Source organism: Aythya marila (genome assembly GCF_965140915.1).
Source record: "Aythya marila genome assembly, chromosome: Z".
NCBI classification, from domain to species: domain Eukaryota; kingdom Metazoa; phylum Chordata; class Aves; order Anseriformes; family Anatidae; genus Aythya; species Aythya marila.
The window spans coordinates 76,043,675-76,065,572 of record NC_139080.1 but is presented as its reverse complement, the minus strand read 5'-3'; the positions used below and the strand labels follow the sequence as shown (position 1 = coordinate 76,065,572).

At 42.4% G+C, this 21,898-nt stretch overlaps 1 protein-coding gene across 1 annotated transcript in view; it reads right to left on the bottom strand.

Annotated features, from left to right (window-relative positions):
• The window catches only part of PLPPR1 (phospholipid phosphatase related 1), a gene marked incomplete at its 5' end in the record, with an annotated part of 69,550 nt that overhangs the window by 11,696 nt on the left and 35,956 nt on the right, over positions 1-21,898 (bottom strand). Inside the window, one exon of the mRNA XM_082782635.1 lies at positions 8,001-8,133. Coding sequence (XP_082638761.1) covers positions 8,001-8,133 — 133 coding nt within the window. The remainder of the gene's footprint in view (positions 1-8,000; positions 8,134-21,898) is intronic.

Here is a 21,898-nt window from a genome sequence, read left to right as displayed (position 1 = left end):
CCTCTCTCCTACAGCTTTGTAGGCAAAAGTAATTTAAACTTTAACTGAACTGAGATTGATGTATATTTAAGTACAAGCAAAAGCTGGAGCTTCAGGGATATCCACATATCTTAGGAGAGCTGTAAGGGTTACTGTATCTTCACTGCTTACCGTATCTTCACTGCTGTACTGAGTTATAAAATGAAAAAAAGATTGATGTAGTCTGAGAAACAGAAATATCAGGGAGTCAGGAATATAATGCAACTGAAAATGCCTTACCTCAAATTAAGAAGAATCAAAGATAGTTCTGCAGATACTGTAACCCTCCATGTAGATAACAAAAGCAGGAGGGCCATAACTAGCAAGAGTTAGATCCTTTCAAACATGTAGGGCCTGTCTTTACAGAAGACAGTGACATGAAATAAAATCCTTATCTAGCAATGGATTAATTGTGCAAATGTGCAGTGATACTTTCTACTGCTGCTCGCTCACGCTTTGTGAGCATCCACAAGGTCAGGAAGGAGTGTTACCACAGTGAAGAGGATTTTGAGTACCGAGTTTATTACCAAATCTCCAGGCCATGGGTTAGAATCGAGCACTCAAGAAAAGGCACATCAAATCCATGGTGCTGCCTCAAGGAACTGGTGTGTGATCATGGGTTTAAGGAGATGGTGGAGATCAAGGAAGGCAGTAGCCTTCCTCCAGTTCTAGACTGCAGGACTGTCATGTCTTTTTACTGATGTGACAGTCTTCGTCCCCTTTATCATGACTTGCTTTGAACAGTACTGTTTTGATGTGCTGTGCAAATCACGGGGAATGCAATGAGGATTATTACCCAGCCCTTTACAATGCTTACAGGAAACCCAAGAGCCAAGGTGTTATCTGGCCCATGGTCTTTATTGCAAAGTTAGTACAAGTCAAAAACTGAAGTATTTCAGAAAATGCTCACAGGCTTCATAAAGTTATTTCAATCTCTATGCAGTGCACAGTTACAAAGGCAGCCTGGTGTTTTGCTCTGAAAGAAAGAAATTTCAACACCTGTATTTTCTCAATATTCGGCAGCACTGAAAGTGCTTGCCCAGAGTCAGTGCTGATGGCTGTATGCTCTGCAGAACAAGCCATGGTTGAAACCTTTATCATGTTCTCCATTGCGATGTACAGGGATCACTGTAATTCCCCTTCTGCAGCTCTGCCAAATTGTGCCTTATGAAAATTACAGCGATGTGCAGCAACAAATTCAGCTAGCAGGAATTTAACCCTTGCAGATTGATTACACTACATATACTCTCTGGAGACTTTGAAACAGGGTTCGTTGTAATTAATTTAAAGGCTATAACACCAGTGAGCCTTGGTAGCAGTGGAGAGTCAGTCCCATGATAGCTTTTGTACCTCAGGAATCTGTCTATTCAACTGATTTGCTCAATGGCCTACAGCAGCTAAGTTAACTAACCAGAGCATGGGAATGCCGTGAGGTAACTGACAGGTTTTTAGAGGCAGACAAGCCACTGCTGACAGGCTTCATGGGAAGGGTAGCTAGTCCTAGCTCTTTACGGTTATACAGCTGAAATTTGTGATATCATGCCACACAGAGGATGTGAGAGCTTGTACCTCTTGCATACTTTGATGCTAGATTTAGTGGGAGGTGATACCGTCCTGCTAAACTGTGGCACTTTATCATGCTGTGCTCACTCTGGCCTAGAAAACCTGGGAGTGGACTTTAGTCCGGAACTTGACATATGCTGAATAAGGATGTACACAGCACGAGCCACATTCAAAGGAGACCTGTGAAAACACAGCCTGCACAGATGGTTGTCAACACAAAGGATGGATACAAGCTAATTTAAGTTGCATAAAGCCACTCCTTCCTCTCATCCACATGTATCACATAGTCTGGCTGCAGGAGATCTTAAGCAAGGAGCAGAAGGCGTACTATTTCTGATAAGGCATTCTGACTTTTCTTCACTGTCCTGGCTCTCTGCTGTTTTTGTGTGTGTAAGGAGCTGATAGAAAGAAGAGATTGAAAGCAAACCAGTAAGCGCAGTGCAGTTTGGAGACACTCTAATTTAGACCATGGATACAGGGTAGACTTTACTCCCTGCTACTCCCTTTAGCTGCCCCAGATCCCAAGAGGAAGAAATCAAGGCTCAGATCTGAACCTCTCTTCACCTCCAGTGAGAAAGACCAAACAGAACAAAACAAAAAACAAAGAATGACTTTTACAAAAAAAAAAAGCTGAGGACAGACAAATGAACCCTAAGTCCTTCCAACTCCATCTCACCTGACCTAAAACTTGGCTTGGAGGAAGCATCTAAATCTTCAGCAGCTTCAATTTTTAATGCTTCAGTTTTATTTTCTCCATTTACACCCCCCATAAATTGCTGCCAAATAATCCTCCAAGCATGAATCCATAATTGTTGGGCTCTCACTGACACACAGCTCCAATGGTTTTTCTGGTACTAAACTCCCTGAGTGGCTGTTCGTCAGTGTTACCATCTCCAGCTAAGTCTATTGCTACTGCTAACAGAAATGCATGCCCTACAGAAGGGTGTAATTCTCCTCCCTCACCGTTAACATTAGCACTAACTCGTTTTCTCCTGGCAACTCTTGCTCAAGCTCTCTTCTTCCAGCCTGAATCTCTCTGACATCAGTGACTGCAGCTGCCTGCTGACTCCATGGAAACTCTCACTATAACAGACATTTAAAATGCCACTGATTTGAAACAAAACAAATAAATAAACACACACAAAAGGAACCATGGGAGTTGTAGACAAGCTGCTGAAAAGACATTGGGAAGAGAGAAGTGAGAAGCCAGTGGGTGGAAATGAGAATGAGGAGGCAGAAGCCTTTATTAGAGGAAAACCATGAATCCGTTAAGTAAAGTGAAAAAAGAAACAATGCATTGAAGTGCTTGTGGGACATCAGAAGCTGTGCTCTGGAGTAACTATTGTCATGTCTTCCTCAAAGTGTGTTTATTTAGGCACGCCTCCCTCTCCCAAGACAAATGCCCAGACAATTGTCTGAATTTGTCACACTCGACCTAATTTGCTGGGAAAACTTTCATATTACACATGCACGCTCACATTCTCACAACCTCTTTCACACTCCTAAGAGTTGTAAAGAGGATAAGAGTTTCAGTGGAGGAAGTCCTTGGAACAACTTCTGGTTCTACAGAAATGCTGATCTTCAGCCCATCTCTGCAGGTGTTCCCATAATTGCCCGATGCAGCCAATTAAGCCATCCATTGTTAGTCTTGTGACCCAGAATCTGCTAAACCACCTTCCATCATCATACCTGCAAGGGTGTTGTTAAAGGAGATCTGCATCATTTGCCATTTTACAGCTGGAGAGATGGGCATTGCAGGAAAAGGTACTGCTTGTTGCTGTGGCATCAGAAACAGGCTCAAGAGCAAGCTGTTTCTGAGCACTCATAATCTGATCACAGGATTGGTTTTAATCTCCTCACAAAGCCCACTGCTCCAGCTATCTACCACCTCTTACTTCTACCTGCTTCACCTGTGAGTGTCCTGCCTGGGTACTGTTTCTTCAAGACATAAGAAGCAAGATACGTGGTCTGAATACACAAGAAGAAATTCAGTTGCCAGTGCAAAACCACTCCAGAGCCTTGAGCCTCCTCACCACAGGTGTCCATGATTTCTTCCTGCTTTGCTGCTTCATAACTATCAGTTTTCATCTAGGCAACAGTCATCTCAAAGTCCCGCATGAAAGGGAGCAGTAACATTTGATTTGTCCCCAGCACAGACACCTCTCATTGTGGAGGTTCCTCAGTGATAAGAAGTGAGACCTATGGTAGTTCAAGCCTCACCCAAACACAGCTTGAGCCCTCCTGAAAGGCAGCCAGTTAATTACAGAACGTGCATTGTTTCATTATGAAGGCAGACGGAAGGATAAGGTCAGGCAAACTATGTCCTGCAGCTGCACAGGGAATTGACATCAGAGCTCTGGGGTTCATCTATCCTATTACAATAAACTCAATGTGTGTGTAAATCTTGTAAACCTTTATTTGCTGAACTAAAGCCTTAATTTGCCGAAATAAAGCCTTAATTTCATTATTTAGCTGCCCACTGTGAGGTGCCCCCATGGTTTAAATTAAGCTGTCAGCCGAAGCTGATCTGTGCCATTCGTTAACTGCAAATTATGCAGCTCCAAAGTAAAAGCCACTGGTAACAAATTCACAAAGCACGTTGCATTTCTAAATATCTGGAGACAGGCTACTTGCATGTTATCAGAGCTTTGCAGGTATACAACTTAATCACTGGGATTAGAAACCTAATATATTGAAATGCAACAAAATACACACTCCGATCACACTGCCAGACTGAGTCAGTGAGGTCTGAATCCATGATCCTGGGGGTGGTACAACTGCTGTATGTACACGTACTAAATCCTTGACTAAGATCATTCTCAAAATAACACTAAAATAACGTATAACCTCTATTTGGAATACAAATGGTGAATAAGAGCAAATGCAAGATGTTAACAGGGGTACTGATTGGGAAATTGCCACAAGAAAAAGTGAATAAACATACAAAAAGCTGTGTTTTTTCAGGCTGGGTGGCAGGGAGAAGTGGCAGAGGCCCGAGAAATAAACTTTTCTTCCTCACTGGTTTCTCAAAGGTTCAATACAAAACCTGTGAATTTTGGTAGCTTAAGTTCTTAATAAAACTCCTTTGAGGGATGAGGAGGGGAGGGAAGAGTGATGGTGGTACTAAAGAATAGCAGTACAGCACCAATATTTTAGACAGAAAAAATTACTCCAAAGCAACTGCATACCTCTTGTTTGAACTGAAAATCTTTAAAATAAATATCTGTGGAAGGAATATAAAAGATAAAGAGGAAGGTGGAACAAATTGCAACATATATCAAAGTCTGATGTTTCCAAGCTAAGCCAGCTTTATTCCACTGATAAAGGAATTGATTTTCTAAATACAGGGAACACAGCAGATTTCACCTATCTGGGATGCAGTAAAGGACTTGATATACACTGAAGTAAATTGAGAGACAGTTTTTTGCCACTGAAGGCAAAACGTGCAGAATTTATGTTTGGGCCAGGAAGAAAGAAGAAATTTTGCTCCAACTTTCTATGGATGAAGAAGCAGTGAAAAATTTAAGACAAAGCTCAACATTTAAGGACCCCACTAAACTTGCGAGGGGAGAACTCTAGAGACAGACAACTGCTGAGGACTTGAGGAAACAAAGGGCAAATAAGCAGGAAGCACAGCAGGCAAGGTACAAAAATGAATGAAAAGAAATATGGGGCATTGTCAACATCCCAGAAAAGCTATGGGGTTTGATTTTGCTTAATTCTTTGCACGAGCGCTAGAGTAAAAAAATAAATAAATAAATAAAAAGCCTCATTGTGAGGCACACAAAGAAAAAACATGAGGAGAAAAAGCTCAAGTCCAGCAACCAAATCCAAAAAGTCCCATGGTGATAATGTGACAAGCGTGATTATCTTTTACACCACCAAAGATAGTTTGAAGTTACGGAGTAAGGGACAAACAAAAAGTCTCTTTGCCTTTGTAAAATATGGAAATAACAACTCTCAGACACTCTCAGCGATGTGCCTTTCAAGGTCAGAAAGTTGTGTTAATTTTTCCTGAGGCATAAACATCCAGATACACTGAATGGTATTTCTCACCCTTTTGAGTAATATGAACTGTGATGACATGAGATAAAGCATTGTTCCACAGAGCTCAATTGCTATTTTTTGGAGGTACTCACTGAAGGCTCTTGCTCACTAATCTGGGCTAAAAAGGGTTATCAGATGTGGATATTCAAATGAATTTGTACCACGACTAAACTGGTTTTCTTGCAATAAGCCAGTCCACTTGCTAGGATATCTTGGGAGAAAAACTATTTAATATCTCTGTAACCTATGGTCCTCACGTTTAGCATGCGAGGAAATCCATGTACGAGCAACCTGTTGGTCTCTCCATATCCAGGTATCCTCCTTCTGGAGTGTATAGCTGTGTGAAGATAAATTCCCTTATCACCCAGCAGGAGCTACAGCTGGTCAGTCCATTTCACATTTTCAGATGCATTTGGAATTTCAATGAAATAAGTGTGGTTATTTTTAGTTCCTTTTATAAATGATTTCAGTCACTTTTCAACAAGCTCTGCTTCCCTCACTTCATAGCAGAGACAGGGAGGTTTCTGACAAAAACTTGCAATCAGTGGAGTTTAAAATAAGACCAACACTTTAAGCCATTTCTAATAAGGTTAACTTTCTTTTTCTCTGCAAGATAAATAAAGCTGCAAAGCCAAGATTGATTTCTGTAGCAGGTTCATATCCTGCTACTCTCCAACAGTCCACAGTATCATCATTGCTTCCTCCACCAGAAGAAAAACTATAGCATGAATGCCTAAGAATAAAGATAATTAAAATGAAAGCAGGGCAGAAAAATATAATTACAAGAAAACATATAGAGCAAGTGCTTAGCTGCCATGGTTTAAGCTCTTTTAGTGCTGACCCCGCAGGCGAGAGTATTTGATTAGGACTTTGCAAAACATGCTGAATGTGCTGCAACAGCCAAACAGCCCTGAGTGGCCCAGTGGACCTCAGTACCCTGCTTTTCTCCTAATGGCAGTTTACTATCCATCAATATATCCTAGAGGTTATCTGAAGTTCAAGGGTATTTTACTTTAATTACATTCCCATGTCTTTCGTTTTAATGAACAGCACACAGGACAGGCCTGGGTAATGAACCACAGGTGGTTTGTGTCTCCACCCCCAGTGTGGGAGAGGGTAAAAAACCTATTTCACTTCCTAACCTCCATGCAAAAAAGCAGGAGTTACAGAAAAAGGATAGGGAGAAAGAAAACCACAGTTTTTCATCCTATGCAGCATGTATTTTTTTCTGATGAAAACCTGAACAAATTGCAAGAATCCCTGCCTGCAGCCATGGCTACACTCCATGGAAGCCATAGTCACACCAGTCCTTTTGTTTTTTCACATATAAAGCTCAAAAATTTAGTAATGACAGGGAAGATGTGATTCAGATATTTTCATTTTTTTGTTCAGCTGTTTATTTTAACTCACACTGTGAATTCAGACCCAACCCTCCTAAAAGGGGTATATGTAAGGGTGATTTACCTCTGTGAGTACACAGGGAGGGAGGTGCAGAGATGGCCTGTGAATAAAAACTCATGGTCTGTGGAGAGTCATATTTACCACTGTTCTGTGCAGGCAGTGAGACAGCTCTCCCTACTTCTAAATGCTCGAAGGCACAGCTTGGGCAGCCTTAAGTAGCTTTGAACTGAGGAGCCTTCAGAGAGCAGTAAGATCCCCTGTCAGTGCCACAGCAGATATTCAGGCTGTGCTGCTGCTTCTACTCCTAAAGAACCATGAGATGGTCCCCTTGGTGAACGTCTCCTGGGCGTTTTTCCACTGATTAAGCTTTGTGAAAAGGGTGTAGAGGTCTTCAAGTACAATAGAAAGCAAACTCCAAATGGTTTTGTGACAGAATTTTTTCCCTAGTTTCTCAGCAATTAACTCAACAAAATCTCTAACAAAAACAACAGCAACAAAGCCAAACACAAATACAATAAAAATAAGAATGTTATTTTAGTGGGCTCTGGGCTTTTTTATGCTGTGCTCAGCTGAACATTATGTGCCAGAGCTATAGATGTTAAAATTAAACTTGAATAAAAAAATGCCGAAGAGATGGGCTGCTGAGAACCGATTTGTAAGTAAAATGGGTAGCTTACACAGAATAGCAATGATGGAATTATTCATATAAGGATTTGATTGGCATAACCTTTCTTCAAGGGTTCAGAAGAAGCATTAAGCTCAGCAGAACAGGATATAAACCAGGTCCAGACAGCATGACATGGCACATTTCAAACATTACCTTGCAAATCCCGAGGGGGACTATCCCTCTAAGGTGGAAAATGCCTGCGAAGATTTCACAGCTTAATTAATTTTGTACTGTAGTTGATTAGGATCTTTTGTTCTGTGTTAGTGGAAAGAGGGACTAAATTTGCAGTGCTAAAGATGCTTACCTATAAAACGTATTATTCTTCGAAGCAGTGGGTTCAGGTAACAGCACTCTCCAGTCAAAATAGTTTTCTCTTGAATAATTAGGGTTTCTCTGGTTGACTTTATGAAATACATGGATATCTCACCAATAAAAATCTGTCAGGAAAAGGAAAGATATAGAAGGTTAATAATGCAATAAGCAAACTTTAAAACATGTGAGCCAGGTTCCAGCCCACAGAAACTACTACACACCATTGTGTCTTTGGGACGCTGAACTTCCACAGAGAAGCTACACCATTCAGTTGGGATGAACTGAGATAGACCCACCTGCCAGCCAAGAAAAGGATCTGCTGTTCTTACACTCAGCGGCATGACACATCAAGTACGAGGCCTGCTTATACTTACTTCTGGGATACAGGAACAAACAGAGCTTTTACCTTTACCATGTATCACAAAAAACTCCTATTTTTACTGCAATTAGTTTACTGCAATTAATTTGTCATGTTCTTGGTTAAGCATATAAAATTTACTGACAGGATAGTTTTCATGGATGGAAGGCTTCTGCCCATGGAGGGAAGTGGAAGCTAACGCTGCAGACTTCTACCCCACCATTTTAGCAGCAAGCGTTGGCAACACTGGATGCTTTTTACAGCCTTCACAGCTTCTCAAAAATACACTTGTCTGAATCTGCCACAAAGGCAACAGAGCTCCTGCCAACTTTGAAAAGAAATTTGGATGAAGGACATCCCTGCAGTGGAAACTTATCAGAAGTCACAAAACTTTTGAGGAGGTCATTGAAAATTTTGGAGGTCATATGCTGTTATTTGTAATAATGACATAAAAAGTGCCAGGATATGGAGGCAGGACTGGCAATCACCCATGCTGTTAGGTTGTTAGTATGGTCCTTGCCATAGCCTGTCCCAATTTCACAGTTTCTCTGAGCATGCCTGGGCCAATTCCCACGAGGAAAGCTGGCTGCAGCCACTACTCTTTATGACAGAGTTTGGCCACTGATTTCATATGCTTGCCAGTCTGAAGGCCAGAGGATGATTTCTGAACTGTTTTGTTTAATAACTGTACAGTTTTATTTATTAAAACATCAAAATGTAAGTCTCCAGGGATTTACCTATCTTAAATGTGCTTATGTAGTAAGTATTTAGTTTGCCATCAGACCAGTTCTTTTTTGTGTGTTCTCTTTGCCATCAGTTCTTTTCATGAAATATGATAGATGTTCCCCACAGGGGCAGGATCACTATTTCCTAAATACTCGGAATTAATTTAACTCTGTTGCACAGAAGTCTATCTGCCCTAGCTAAAGCTGGACAGAATTTGATCATCAGCTTTAGCAGCAGTGATGGTCCACTCACAGCAAGCACTTCTGCAAATCTCACCTACCATGTTCTGTCAGCAGGCTTTAGAAAATGAAACTGAAATTTTGAAAGACAGAGTTTGTAATGGAAGTCTTTAGGAAAAAAAAATAAAAAAATAAAAAAGCCAGCCTGAAGTGGAAGAAATGAGCTTTTAAGAAGGGAGCACCCAAAAGAATTAATTTAACTTCATTCATAAGACACACAAGAGGAATCCATGATGTTAAGGAATGGTCAAAGAAATGCATTACAAAAGCATGCGCATGCATGCAGGCAGATACAGAGTTGGCATAAACCTCAAGGAGCAAGCCCTAGCTCGCTTTGCTGTAATGGTATGTATGCTGTTTCAAGGGCAACAATTTATCCTTATTAAGCCAGATGAGCATCCTTATTGATTATTGACATTCAAGCCAAGTATGCTCAACCTTTTTATAATTCTAACCGCTGATGGCGAGAGATGTAGAGTTGTAAAATGTATGTCGATAATGGCATCTGTGGGTAGGAGCCGATGCATGGGAGCCACACTGAAATATTGCCTTTATCCCGTTTCACTCCATCTGCTCTTAACAGAATTGGCAAGCAGTTCAATAAGCTCAGCTCACTAACTATGGGGCTGGGAATTAAGAAACAGACCATCTGCACTAAAGCAGTTTAAAAGTGACACTCTGTTTCAAACCATTTATTATATGAATTATGATAATGCTCAGAAGTTAGAGTTAATGCTTTGGCTCTTTGTCTGCCTGGGGCTGTACATACACATTGAGAGACAATTCATGCCCCGAGGAAATCCTAGTTTGTGAAGAAGATGAGTTAGTGGTGACAACACAAACTTTTCAAATAAGAGTTAGGTATAAAACATAGTAATAGCCCTTCTTTAAGAATACATCATTTTTAATTTCCTTTGCATCAAAAGTTGAATGAGCATTTTTCAGTTTTAGTTCCCACCTTCGTTTCCATGAACTTATCTGTCTGGCACACTCCTAGAGACCCTCATGTGGACAGATTAATTCTACTTAGATTCCGGAGTAAATTTTGCCATGAAATAAATCTGTTCAATCTTGTTCCAGTGATTTAATCACCACTATCCCAGATTTCCTCTGACATAGCAAAATTTGACTTTTTAAGTGACCAATTCCTTTGCTTTAAAATAGACTTTAGATATATAATAGTAACTGTATTTGTGAGGTGACATAAGATGATTCATTATAACTGGACTATTCTCATGGTTCTACCTCTTGTACTGAATTTAGTTGCCTGAATTTGAGGGTTTTGCTTCCTTGTATGCTTTATTTGGGCTCTAGAAAGTGGTTCAAGGCCAGGGCATGCTCTAAAAGCCCAAGGTGAGACTGGGAACTTAATTCTCATCTAGCTGTGCAAAATTGAATATGGTCTGAATATTCTCTCAAAAAAAAAGTTTATTTATTTTTTCCTCCAGGCATTTCTCAAATTGAGTAACTCCACTGATTTTCGTGATTTAAAGTGCATGATTCTGCATGAGCAGTGTCCACATGCAGCCAAGTTGTCCAGCTGGTCTCCCAAAATCAATCACTGACACTGTTAAGTGCCTTAGCATCTGCCAGAACAGGATCAGCAACCCGGGAACATGTACAATTAAGTCCTAAATACGAAATCTAAATATAGATACACATATACGGGTGGAAAAAGGAAAAAAAAAAAAAAAAAGAAACAGCAAACTACTACGTTAATGTCCATTTGGGAAAACAATGCAAGGTTCACTAACTACTTTATCATAGTGGTTTAATTATATAGTAGAAATGTCAAGAAAATCACAATGGAGGTTGGGTACTGAAAGCTCAGGTGCTCCACAGTCTGAGGTGATGTATATAACAGGGAAACTAAGGCAGTGTTACTAGATGTGATTTTATGCTCTATTTCATGAATGTAATAGCAGCTTAACACTGAGGTTGTCTGGCCTCTTTTGCTCACATTCTCTTTATATTATTGTTAGGTAAAAGTAATATGATGATGTCCCAACGTCCCCTCCCTAAATCAGAGATATTTACCCAGAGCAGTCATTTTTGCTTCACCGATTCAAGCAATCCGTTGAGAAAACTTCATTCAGTTTTACATGCCTTTCCACTATTGGCAGTGTCCCCATGTACTTGATCCTCAACAATCAGCTCTCAAAAAAACTCTGCTGTGTGTTTGCTTATTTCCTGGCTCCTACTTAGCAAACAGCTGAATAAAATAGTATCTCATGTTCCTCACCAACAGCCTTTTGTCCTTGACTGAGTTGATTTTTTTTCTAGCTGTAGCCTGGAAAAGTTAGTCCTCCAGCTTGTGAACTGACATATTCAGACAGTGAAATATCACATCTTCTCCACACACACACAGAATCACACAGAATTTCTAGGTTGGAAGAGACCTCAAGATCGTCGAGTCCAACCTCTGACCTAACGCTAACAATCCCCACTAAACCATATCCCTAAGCTCTAAATCCCTTCACGTTCTCAGCACAGTAGGAGCGTGTTATCCTCCTTGCACTCCTGAAGAGTTTTGCGTTCGTTAATTTGTTTGATTATCTATTTAATCTATGTAACTATTGATTTTAAAGGGATTTTTTTTTTTTTATCTTTTCTTTTAATCTTTGTTTCTTACAACACTCTATGTTGTGCTCATAGTCTCCTTGCCAAATGATTCTTTGCACTACTTCACAACCACAGCTAGTTGCCAAGCCTCCCTCCATCCAATTTGAAAAGCCTGGCCAACAGGTGAAGTCCCTGGTGGCTGGAAAAGGGAAACATCACTCGTGTTTTCAAGAAGGGTAGAAAGGAGGATGCAACTATAGTCTGGTGAGCCTCACCTCTGTGCCTGGCAAGATCACAGAACAGATCCTCCTGGAAGCAATGTCAAGGCACGTGCAGGACAAGGAGGTGATCCAAGACATTCAACATGGCTTCACCAAGGGGAAATCATGCCTGAGCAGTCTGGTGTCCTTCTGTGATGGAGTGACTGCATCAGTTGGCAAGGAAAGACAAACAGATGCCATCTACCTGTTCTTCTGTAAGGCCTTTGACACGGTCCCACATGACATCCCAATCTCCGAATTAGAGAGATGTGGACTTAATGGCTGGATCATTCTGTGGATCAGGAGCTGGCTTGAAGATCACACCCAGGGTGGAGGTCTATGGCTCTATGTCCAAATGGAGGCTGGTGACAAGTGGTGTACCTCAGGGTTCTCTCCTGGGACTGGGACTATTTAATGTCTTTATCAATGACATAGACAGTGGGATTGGGTGCACCCTCAGTAGGTTTGCAGAAGACACCAAGCTGAGTGGTGCAGTTGCTACAGTAGAAGAAAGGGATGCCATCCAGAAGGACCTGGACAGAGACAAGCTGGCAAAGTGGGCCAGTGAACCTAGTGAGATTCAGTAAGTCAAGAGCAAGGTGCTGCACCCGTGTCAAGGCAATCTCAGACAAGAGCACAGACTGGGATTGATGTTTACCTCAATGAGAGCAGCCCTGCAGAGAACTTGGGGATTCTGGTGGACAAAAAGGTTGACATGAGCCAGCAGTGGGTGCCTGCACCCCAGAAGGCCAACTGCAGCCTGGGCTGCACCAACAGAGGGGTGGGCAGCAGGGGAAGGAGGGAGGGGATTGTGCCCCTCTGCTCTGCCCTGGGGAGGCCCCACCTGGAGTGCTGCGTCCTCCTCTGGGGCCCCCAGCACCAGAAGGGTGTGGGGCTGTTGGGGCAGGTCCAGAGGAGGGCCATGAGGATGATCAGAGGGCTGGAGCTCCTCGTCTGTGAAGAAAGGCTGAGAGAGCTGGGGGTGTTCAGCCTGGAGAAGAGAAGTCTCTGGGAAGACCTCATTGCAGCCTCTCAGTAATGAAGGGGTCTTATAAAAAAGACAGAGAACAACTTTTTCCTCAATCAACCAGATAATGACAAGACAAGGGGGAATGGTTTTAAACTAAAAGAGGGGAGATTTAGATCATATGTGGTGAGGAAATTCTTATATGTGGTGAGGCACTGGCACAGGTTGCCCAGAGAGGCTGTGGATGTCCTGTCCGTGGAGGTGTTCAAGACCAGGTTAGATGAGACCCTGAGCTACCTAATGTAGTTGGTGGCATCACTGCCTATGGCAGGGGGATGGAACTATATGGTCTTTGAGGTCCCTTCCAACCTGAGCCATTCTATGATTCTGTGAAACATTCTATAACTAGATTAGGGGTAAACATCAAGAACAGTTGTTTCTATAATCTGTCCATAAATGGATGTGGGATACAACCATGAGGTGGTTTCAGAAGAGTGGCATCCTGGAGCAACCCTCCTGGAGGAACTATGCTGTGCAGTGATGGTGGGGAGCCTTGTGAAGTTGTATTCAATTTGGGAAATTAATTACTTGATGGTGCAGTTGGGACAGACAAGGATAGGATCAAGATTTAAGACTTGTGTTCCTTTCCTTTTGTTTCTGCCATTCAGTACACTAGCCTTGTACCTCACTTCAGATAAGTCTTCTAGTAAAGGTGAAGGCTCCAACTGTACGCTGAAGTTGTGTGACAGGGACTATGCAGTTTTCATTTCAGCTGCAGTTCCACACAGATACAGGTGGAGAAGCATCAGCCAGGGCACACATATGAGACACAGTGAGCAGAGTTGTGCCTGCAGCCTAGGGATGCCCTTGTAAAATGATAGCCTTTTGCTGCTTCCCATAAAAATCGTACAGCTAATGGCAATTCTGATCACAGCAAGCAGAGGCAGATCCCATATTAGGAAGACTTATTTGAAATACAGACAGGATCTGTGTTTTCTAAGCACAAAGTTTAGATCATTCTGATTTCCAGGAGTTTTAAAGTCTCACAGCTCGTTTGCTTTAACAACACTAACAGCAAAGTCAATCACTGTTAACACCATTTAATACATGAAAACCACACCCAGGGACATGCTATTCCACACAAATATCTCTGTCAGCAAGCAAATCTGTACTCGGCTCTCAGGATATCATCACTCATCTCTGGGCTGGCTTCAGCAAGCTGCATGACATTTCCTGAATCATCTACAAGAATGTGTGTGGCTGCATTTTTAATGTCACAAATAGAAAGAAAGAAATTAATCAAATCCACAGCATTCAAACAGCAGCCGAGGGGAGGAGCAGATATGCGAAAGGCACTGGCTGGGTGACAAACTATGTGCAGAGCACTCAAAAATGGAGAAAACAAGCAGCTGTGGGTTATGGGTACCCCGATCAGCAATTTTCAGAATGACTCCACACAACTCTCCCTGGGAAATGCATGCCTGTCCACTGAAAGGTGACCTTTGCAAAGTGCTCCAGCAGGCATTTCATCAGCACTGCCCTGAGTCGGGCCCAAAGCAATTCTGCCCTTTTGCACTATGGTGTATCTGAGGACTGCATCATCACAGTTGCAGGTCAGTAGGGACACTCCCCAAGTGCTGCACGGAAGCTCTTCCTCCACTCCTCTGCCATCAGTTAAGCAGCAGAACATTTACACAAGCACCACAAACCATAAAGGCTCAGGATCACACAGGGATTTAGCTGGGAAGGAGTGCCAGAGGTCTCCAAGCCTTACTCATAGCAGAGCCAGCACTGAGCAGGGCCTTGAGCAGACAATTTTCTAATGTCTTTGAGACTGGAGATCTCACAGCCTATAGGGGGGCACTGTTTCAATGTCTGACTGCTGCCAGCATAGAAAGATTTTTCCCTAACAAGCACAGTTTCTCTTCTTGCAGCTTGAGTGCCTCTAGTCCTTCAAACAGTCTGGTGGCATCCTTGTAGGCCCCCACTAAGAACATGTCTCAGATCAGCTTTCACTTCGTGTTTCTAATTCCTTAATTCCTTTGATCTCCCTCACATTTAGCCATGGGACTTGCGGGTTATTGATCTGCCAACCTGCCCGCTGCCTACAGAGCTACATATTGATGCTGCACAGCTTATACTTCTTAGTCAAGCCTGGGCAGCAAATGGTAAGCAGCATTCATGCTGAGAAAGACACCTGGGGTGGCGAGCAATCACAGAAGCAGTCACAGCCTTAGCACCCTCTCCCAAAACAGCATTTCTACTGTCTGTGGCAGGACCCTGGCCCAATCCTGCCCAGGAGGGCAGAGGTTTTCCCTAATAATACTAGCACTGCTGCTGCTAATGAGGACCATGGATCAGCCAAGAGTTTTGTCAGATGCTCTCTCAACTTAAATCTGTGAATCTGTGTTCAGGTAATTATTACCTCATTTTTTATTTTTTTTTTTCCAATGAAAGCAACATCAAAGAACAGTTTTAAATAAAAGTTATTTTGCAATAAAAATAAATTTGTTCCTTTCATTCCCCCAAAGTTGATAGGACTGAAGTCCACAATTTGGACTGCCCACAAAACACAATTCTTCAAAAAAGCAATTTGCTGTGGGAAAACTGCCTAAAATAATTGGATTCTGAAACTTCAGTATAATCAAGAGAAGAAATTTCCCACAGCTCTGTGGTATTCCTCAGAAACTGACACGTTGTGAGACCATTACTGAGTCCTGTGAGACACTGGCGGCAGAAGTGCCTGCAAGTGCTAGAACAAACAAACAAGGTGTAATTATTACTTTCCAGAATGGGGTGTCAATGCAAGGATACAAACTTTCACCCAGAGTAATGGGCACACCCTGGCCTGACTCCTACATATCCCAGCTTGCCAATGACAGGACTCAGAATGACAAGCCATGGCTTATGGATGACACCTGCCAAGCCATGAGGCTCTTTCTTTAGCCCAGCCCTGAGCAACCTCAGCTTTCCTACCCAACAGCAAGAGGAAGGAGCTGCAAATGCCCTCGAGTGGAGCTCTCCCTCTGCAGGTAAGCAGAAAGGGAGGTCATCCCTGAAAACTGGGACCATTGGAACATGGTGCGGTACACCTTGCAAGAGGGACATGCCCTCATTAACAAGGCATGAGGGATGCTCCAGGCACTGACAGTGCCCCTTGCTCTCCACTGCTGCCCAGCCTTCTTGCCTAGCACAGGGCAACCTTCTTATTTCTGCCTGAAAAAGCCAGGAAGCGCTGCTGCAAGAGGGCTCTGAGCAGCAGTGGCTGCTCCTGGTTTTCACAGCATCTGCTGCTGAGCAGCCACAGGGGACTCAGCCAACACAGCATGAAATTCCCTGGCTTTCCTTCTAGAAAAAAAAGATGGGAATAACATGGCTGCAATGAACCGAAGACAAGGAAGGGAAGTGGTACTAAGAACAGGAAAAACATCTAAAATAATAATGTTTTTAAAATTTGGGAGGTAAGGGTAAACTCTAGAGAAAAGTTGGAACACTTTCTTTCTGCTTCAGATCAGTTTGATCAACACTGTAATTCATCTTCTAATTAGTAACTGGACCACTGTTTGGCTTGACTGATTCTGAAAACACTATCTTAAAACAGATACTCCTTTGCAGAACTAAATTGCACCAGACAGTTAAAAGCTACCATGTAGGCTGCCACTTCCCTCTTGGAAACAGAAAGGAAGAAACTGAAGAATTGCATGAAAACAGCACAGGCACTTTCCATTCTACTTTAAGAAAATGAAAAATAGTGCCCTTGAAGCTTTCTGCTGCTGTTCCGTATTCATTTCAGTGGGCTGCCTCCATTCCTAAACCTCTCTGTTTCTCTCAAGTGGCCAGACAAATCACACTGGGATGGAGCAGTGCAAGAAGCAGCACTGAACTCTGGAATGATTGTTCAGTACCAGCAGGGCAATTGGCTGATTTGTACTAACCTTGTAATAGCAAAAAGCTAGGCTTGAGGGACACTAATGGATGTGGTTGAGTTGTACCAAAATATTAAAGAAATGGCTTGAAAATTTTGTGTTTATGCAAAACATTTTCCCAATTGAAACATTATTTTAACAAAATTCTCATATTGGCAAAAAAAAAATATTATTTCTCCTGCAAATTGGAATTACTGTACCTGCTACCATTCCTATTTTGGAACTGGTGATGCATTGGAATATTACACTTTTTCTCAGGCTTTGTGAAACATGATGGTGCTGGACAGACAACTTTTAAATTCACCAGACTTGTGATCATGGGACTCAGGTTTCTCTTTCAAGCTGCATTTAATATTTACATTCCCAACCAACCAGGAAGTCAGACGAGTGAAGTGTCTACGCTATGGTTATCTCCAGAAAAGGGTTTGCAGCCTAAGACCTCCTACACTGAAAAAAAAAAATAAATCAGTTATTTTCTTGCTAGTTTCACCCTTCCTTAAATACTTATGATCACCAAAATAGGAGCTGTCCACCGACAAATCTGTAACACGGAAGTCAGCTGTTTGAATGTGTTGCTGTAGGCCACCCCAATGCCAAGAAAAAAGCCTTTTTCTGACTTTCAGGATCTTGTGATCCTTTGAAATTGGCTGAGGCAAAGACCGAAAATCTGTGCTATTTTCCATGGAGGAGCATTTCCATGGTGAAAACGCTCCTTCTCACTCCCCTTCCCTTGTCCACACAGACTGGCTGGCCGCTCCCGCCCAGGTACTTGACACAACAGTCAAGGGACTGCCAGGGCCACCTGGGTTGCCCTGCCTGGAGATGAGGAGGCTGATAGGTGGCCTCATTGCTCCCTGCAGCTTCTGAGGAGAAGAAAGGCAGAGGGAGGTGCTGGCCTCTGCCTCCTGGTCATCCATGGCAGGATGCAAGGGAGGGCACAGTGCTGGGACAGGGGAAGCTCAGGGAAGATCTCTTCTCCATGAGGGTGGTCAGACACTGGGACAGGCTCCCTGGAGAGGTGGCTGGTGCCCCAAGCCTGTCTGTGTTCAAGAGGCATTGGGACAATGCCCTTGGTAACATGCTTTAACTTTTGGTAGTCCTGAAGTGGTCAGGCTGTTGGACTCACTGGTCTCGGCAGGGCTCTTCCAACTGACCTGTTCTGTTCTATTCTGTTCCAAACCACTCCGCTTTACTACGAGACGGGGTGAAGGCATCCTACACCCATCTTAGCATGTAAACAGGACAGCTGGAAGCAACAGTTTTTCAATAACCATCCTCCAATGTCAGCCTGCAAGAAGTGCAAAGTCTCTGGAGAAAAAAATAGGTACTAGAAACAAATGGTAAAAGTCATACAGTTTCACCTTCATCTCATGAAGCTCTTTTTGTCACCAGGACACACTGATAACCACAAGTTCAATCTAAAACAGACAGGACTGCAGTAATCCCATTTTTCTACCTATGCTGACAGCATTAATTTACTACTTGAGTTCGACTGGATGGATGAATGGATGAGGGGAGAACAGTAGATGTTGTCTACCTTGACTTCAGCAGGGCTTTTTACACTGTCTCCCACACCATCCTCCTGGAAAGCTCCAGAAGTGTGGGATCCCCTGGGGGTCAGTACTGGGTCCAGTCCTGTTCAACTTATCCTCTGTGACCTGATGAAGGGACAGAGTGCACCCTCAGCAAGTTTGTGGGAGAAACAAAGCATGGTAGAGTGGCTGACACACAGAGGCCTGCGCTGCCATTCAGAGGGACCTGGACAGGCTGGAGAGGAACCTCATGAGGGTCAACAAGTGCTTACTCTTTTCCATAAGGAAAGACTAAGCAAACTGGACCTGTTTAGCCTAGAGAAGAGGAGATTGAGAAAGGATCTTATCAACCTCTCTAAATACCTGAGGGCACAGTGTAAAGTGGATGGGGCCAAACTCTTCTCAGTGGTGGCCAGTGGTAGGACAAGGGGTAATGTTTCTAAATTGAACTGTAGGATGTTCCATCACCACATAAGGAAGAACTTCTTTATAGTTTGGGTGGCAGAGCACTGTAACAGGCTGCCCAGAGAGGTTGTGGAGTCTCCTTCGAAGATACTCAAAACCCACCTGGATGCAATCCTCTGTAACATGAACTAGGTGACCCTGCTTGAGCAGGGGCTTGGGCTAGATGATCTCTATAGGTCCCTTCCAACCTCAACCATTCTGTACTTCTGTGAATGTGCATGTTTCAGGGGATAAAACACTAAATAAGAAATAAAATGGCCAGATGTTTCTTTACAAATAAAGACAAGTTTGCCCTTTTTTTTTATGTGTTACTTATCACTAAAATGACCATTTCCGTACTGCTTTGCAGCGAAGATGCTAATACTGCCACACTCAGAGAATTAAAAATGAATAAGGCAGATGAAAGCATTTGACCTATTCTCAGTGAAACATTTGGGAGAAAAATGCTTTTCACAGAATAGAGTCAAGCATACATGATTTTAATTTATTTAACAGTATCATCATGAGATTCAGGAATCTGCCCTTGCAAGAAACTCTCATTATCAGAGACTAAAAGGTTATCAACAGGAGCAATAAAAGACTTTTGTAATTCTTAGGTATGATGATTAACTACCCAACTCAGCATAGCAAAAAAACAGGCTGGTCTAATTTATTTTGCTGCTACAGTGCAGGGAAATGCACATACCATGGTACCAAACAACAACAGCACTTCTGAGATGTGTTCTCAGGGAAAAAATAAAACACATATACTCATTTCCCCCCATGGCCACTGTCACAGCCAAATGACTGAGACACAGGGATATTGCAATACATTCACGAAGATGCTCCCTTTTGGCTTTCAAACATTAAAACACTCATAGCTACGCTAAAATCAGGGCTTGGAGCCCAGTTCAGAGCTGTGTACACAGGACCGCACTTAAACATTGCTCATGACTAATCAGAGTGAGCTTGTACAGACTATTAGAGTACTTTCCATAGCTCCAGAAAAAACTATTAACTATAGCCATGAGCTCTTCCCAGCTGCTGCCAGGCTCCTCCCCTTCTCCCTAGCAATAATCACTCCCCTCCTGCCATGAGGTGTCAGAGCAGTGGCAATATGCATGCAACAGGCAAATCAGACTCCCTGCTGTAAATCCTCTCAGGCAAACCAAGCAATTTGCTGTCAAAAAATGAAGCAGCAAGCATCTTATAAAAGAGAAAAACACAATTGTAAAGAGGAACTGGTGTTACCTTTGACTTAAGTCAGCCTTTCACACTGGAGCTGCAGGTTGTCAGTGATTATTCCTGACAGCAAAATGCACAGAGCGAAAGTACTGCTTAGCCCACAGTGAATGCATGCAAACTTCCCTCCCACAAAGCACAGCTGTGTTTTCTTCTTTTGCTCTTTTTATTTATTTATTTATTTATTTTTACTGGAGAGAGTACAATCATCACTGTATAAATAGAAATGGCTGCACTTGCTGCTTTCACTGAAATCTCTGGGACATTCAACTGTATCAGAAATCTTTGCCTAGATTGTGACTGTCTGAATAACAGTCAGCACCCATTTGGGTGCCGGATGACAGGTGTAAATACTCACACTCATACTCAGATTTGTAATGCAATGCAGGGACAGAGCTTATGGAGTCTCTGAGCTCACTTGCTATCTCATTTGCTTTCTATTAATGACCATTGACAAGTCAGTCTGCAGGGGGAAGACAGGGTGAAAACAGGTACCAGCTAAAGCAGAAATTTTAAATTAGCCTGCAAAGAGGGGAAAGTCTCTGAGAAAATGATGGGTATGACGAATAGAGTGAAACTACTTGTATAAATACATTGTGCTGAATACCTGTAAGAAGGACAGAAAAAGACTCCTTTGACATATTCTCTAGTTGAAGATTAGCCCAATACTAAGTATACATGAAATAATTAAATGATGTAATAACAATACATCAAAATAATACAATCAACACATTAAATAACGTATTAATGCATAATATACTAAGAATGAAAAGAAAAGTATTTTCCCAAGAAGTCTGACCTACTGTCTCCTTGAGGCTCTACAAAGAGATCATAACGACACATGGTGAAAAGAGCCCCGCAACATCCCTGACCAAAGTTTTCTCTAGATGAAGTGGTAGATGTCCAGTTCAACAGCAGAGTGTAACCCAAACAGCACTGCTTATTACCTTAGATCCAGCACTGGATCCTGTCACTTAATGTGACTGTTGTACTTCTGGACCCAAGCTGGCATCTCCGTGCAGTTTGTATTGTACAAGATAGACCTACCAGCTCCACATAGCACTTAGCTGAAGGTCTCTGCACCCAAAAACTTTGTTTGATGTTCACTCCAGCCTTTCACTTCCTATGTTTAACATGGTCTAAGGATTTACAAAACCAATGTTGTTCATCTCCCATAGAAGACTCCAATCCAGCTTTTCATAAATAACTAGGGAAAACTTCTTGGGCTTCTGAAGTGAAAGGAAATGTCGATCCAGTAGAGAAAAACCTGAAAAGTTTGCAATCCACTTTGCCAGAGGAAGGCTTTAAATAGAAGATCCGACTAAAGAGCAACATTCTCAATATTGCTTGCCCACCTAATGTTGCATCACTAAAACAAGGGACAAGCCTCCTACTAACTCCGGTGTTACAGCATCTAGGCATGGATACATCACTCGATTTTGCTTTAAAAGCACAGCCTGTGAAAGTTACTGTAAATATCTCTATGGAGAAATGTAGTATTTATTTTTGTCTGTCATTGCAGCACAAAGCAAAGCAAGCAAGATTTAACATTAAACTGAGTTTCAATACAGAAAAAAAGAACGTTACTACAGAGGATTTTCATAAGCTCACGACATAATACATTAAAAAATATT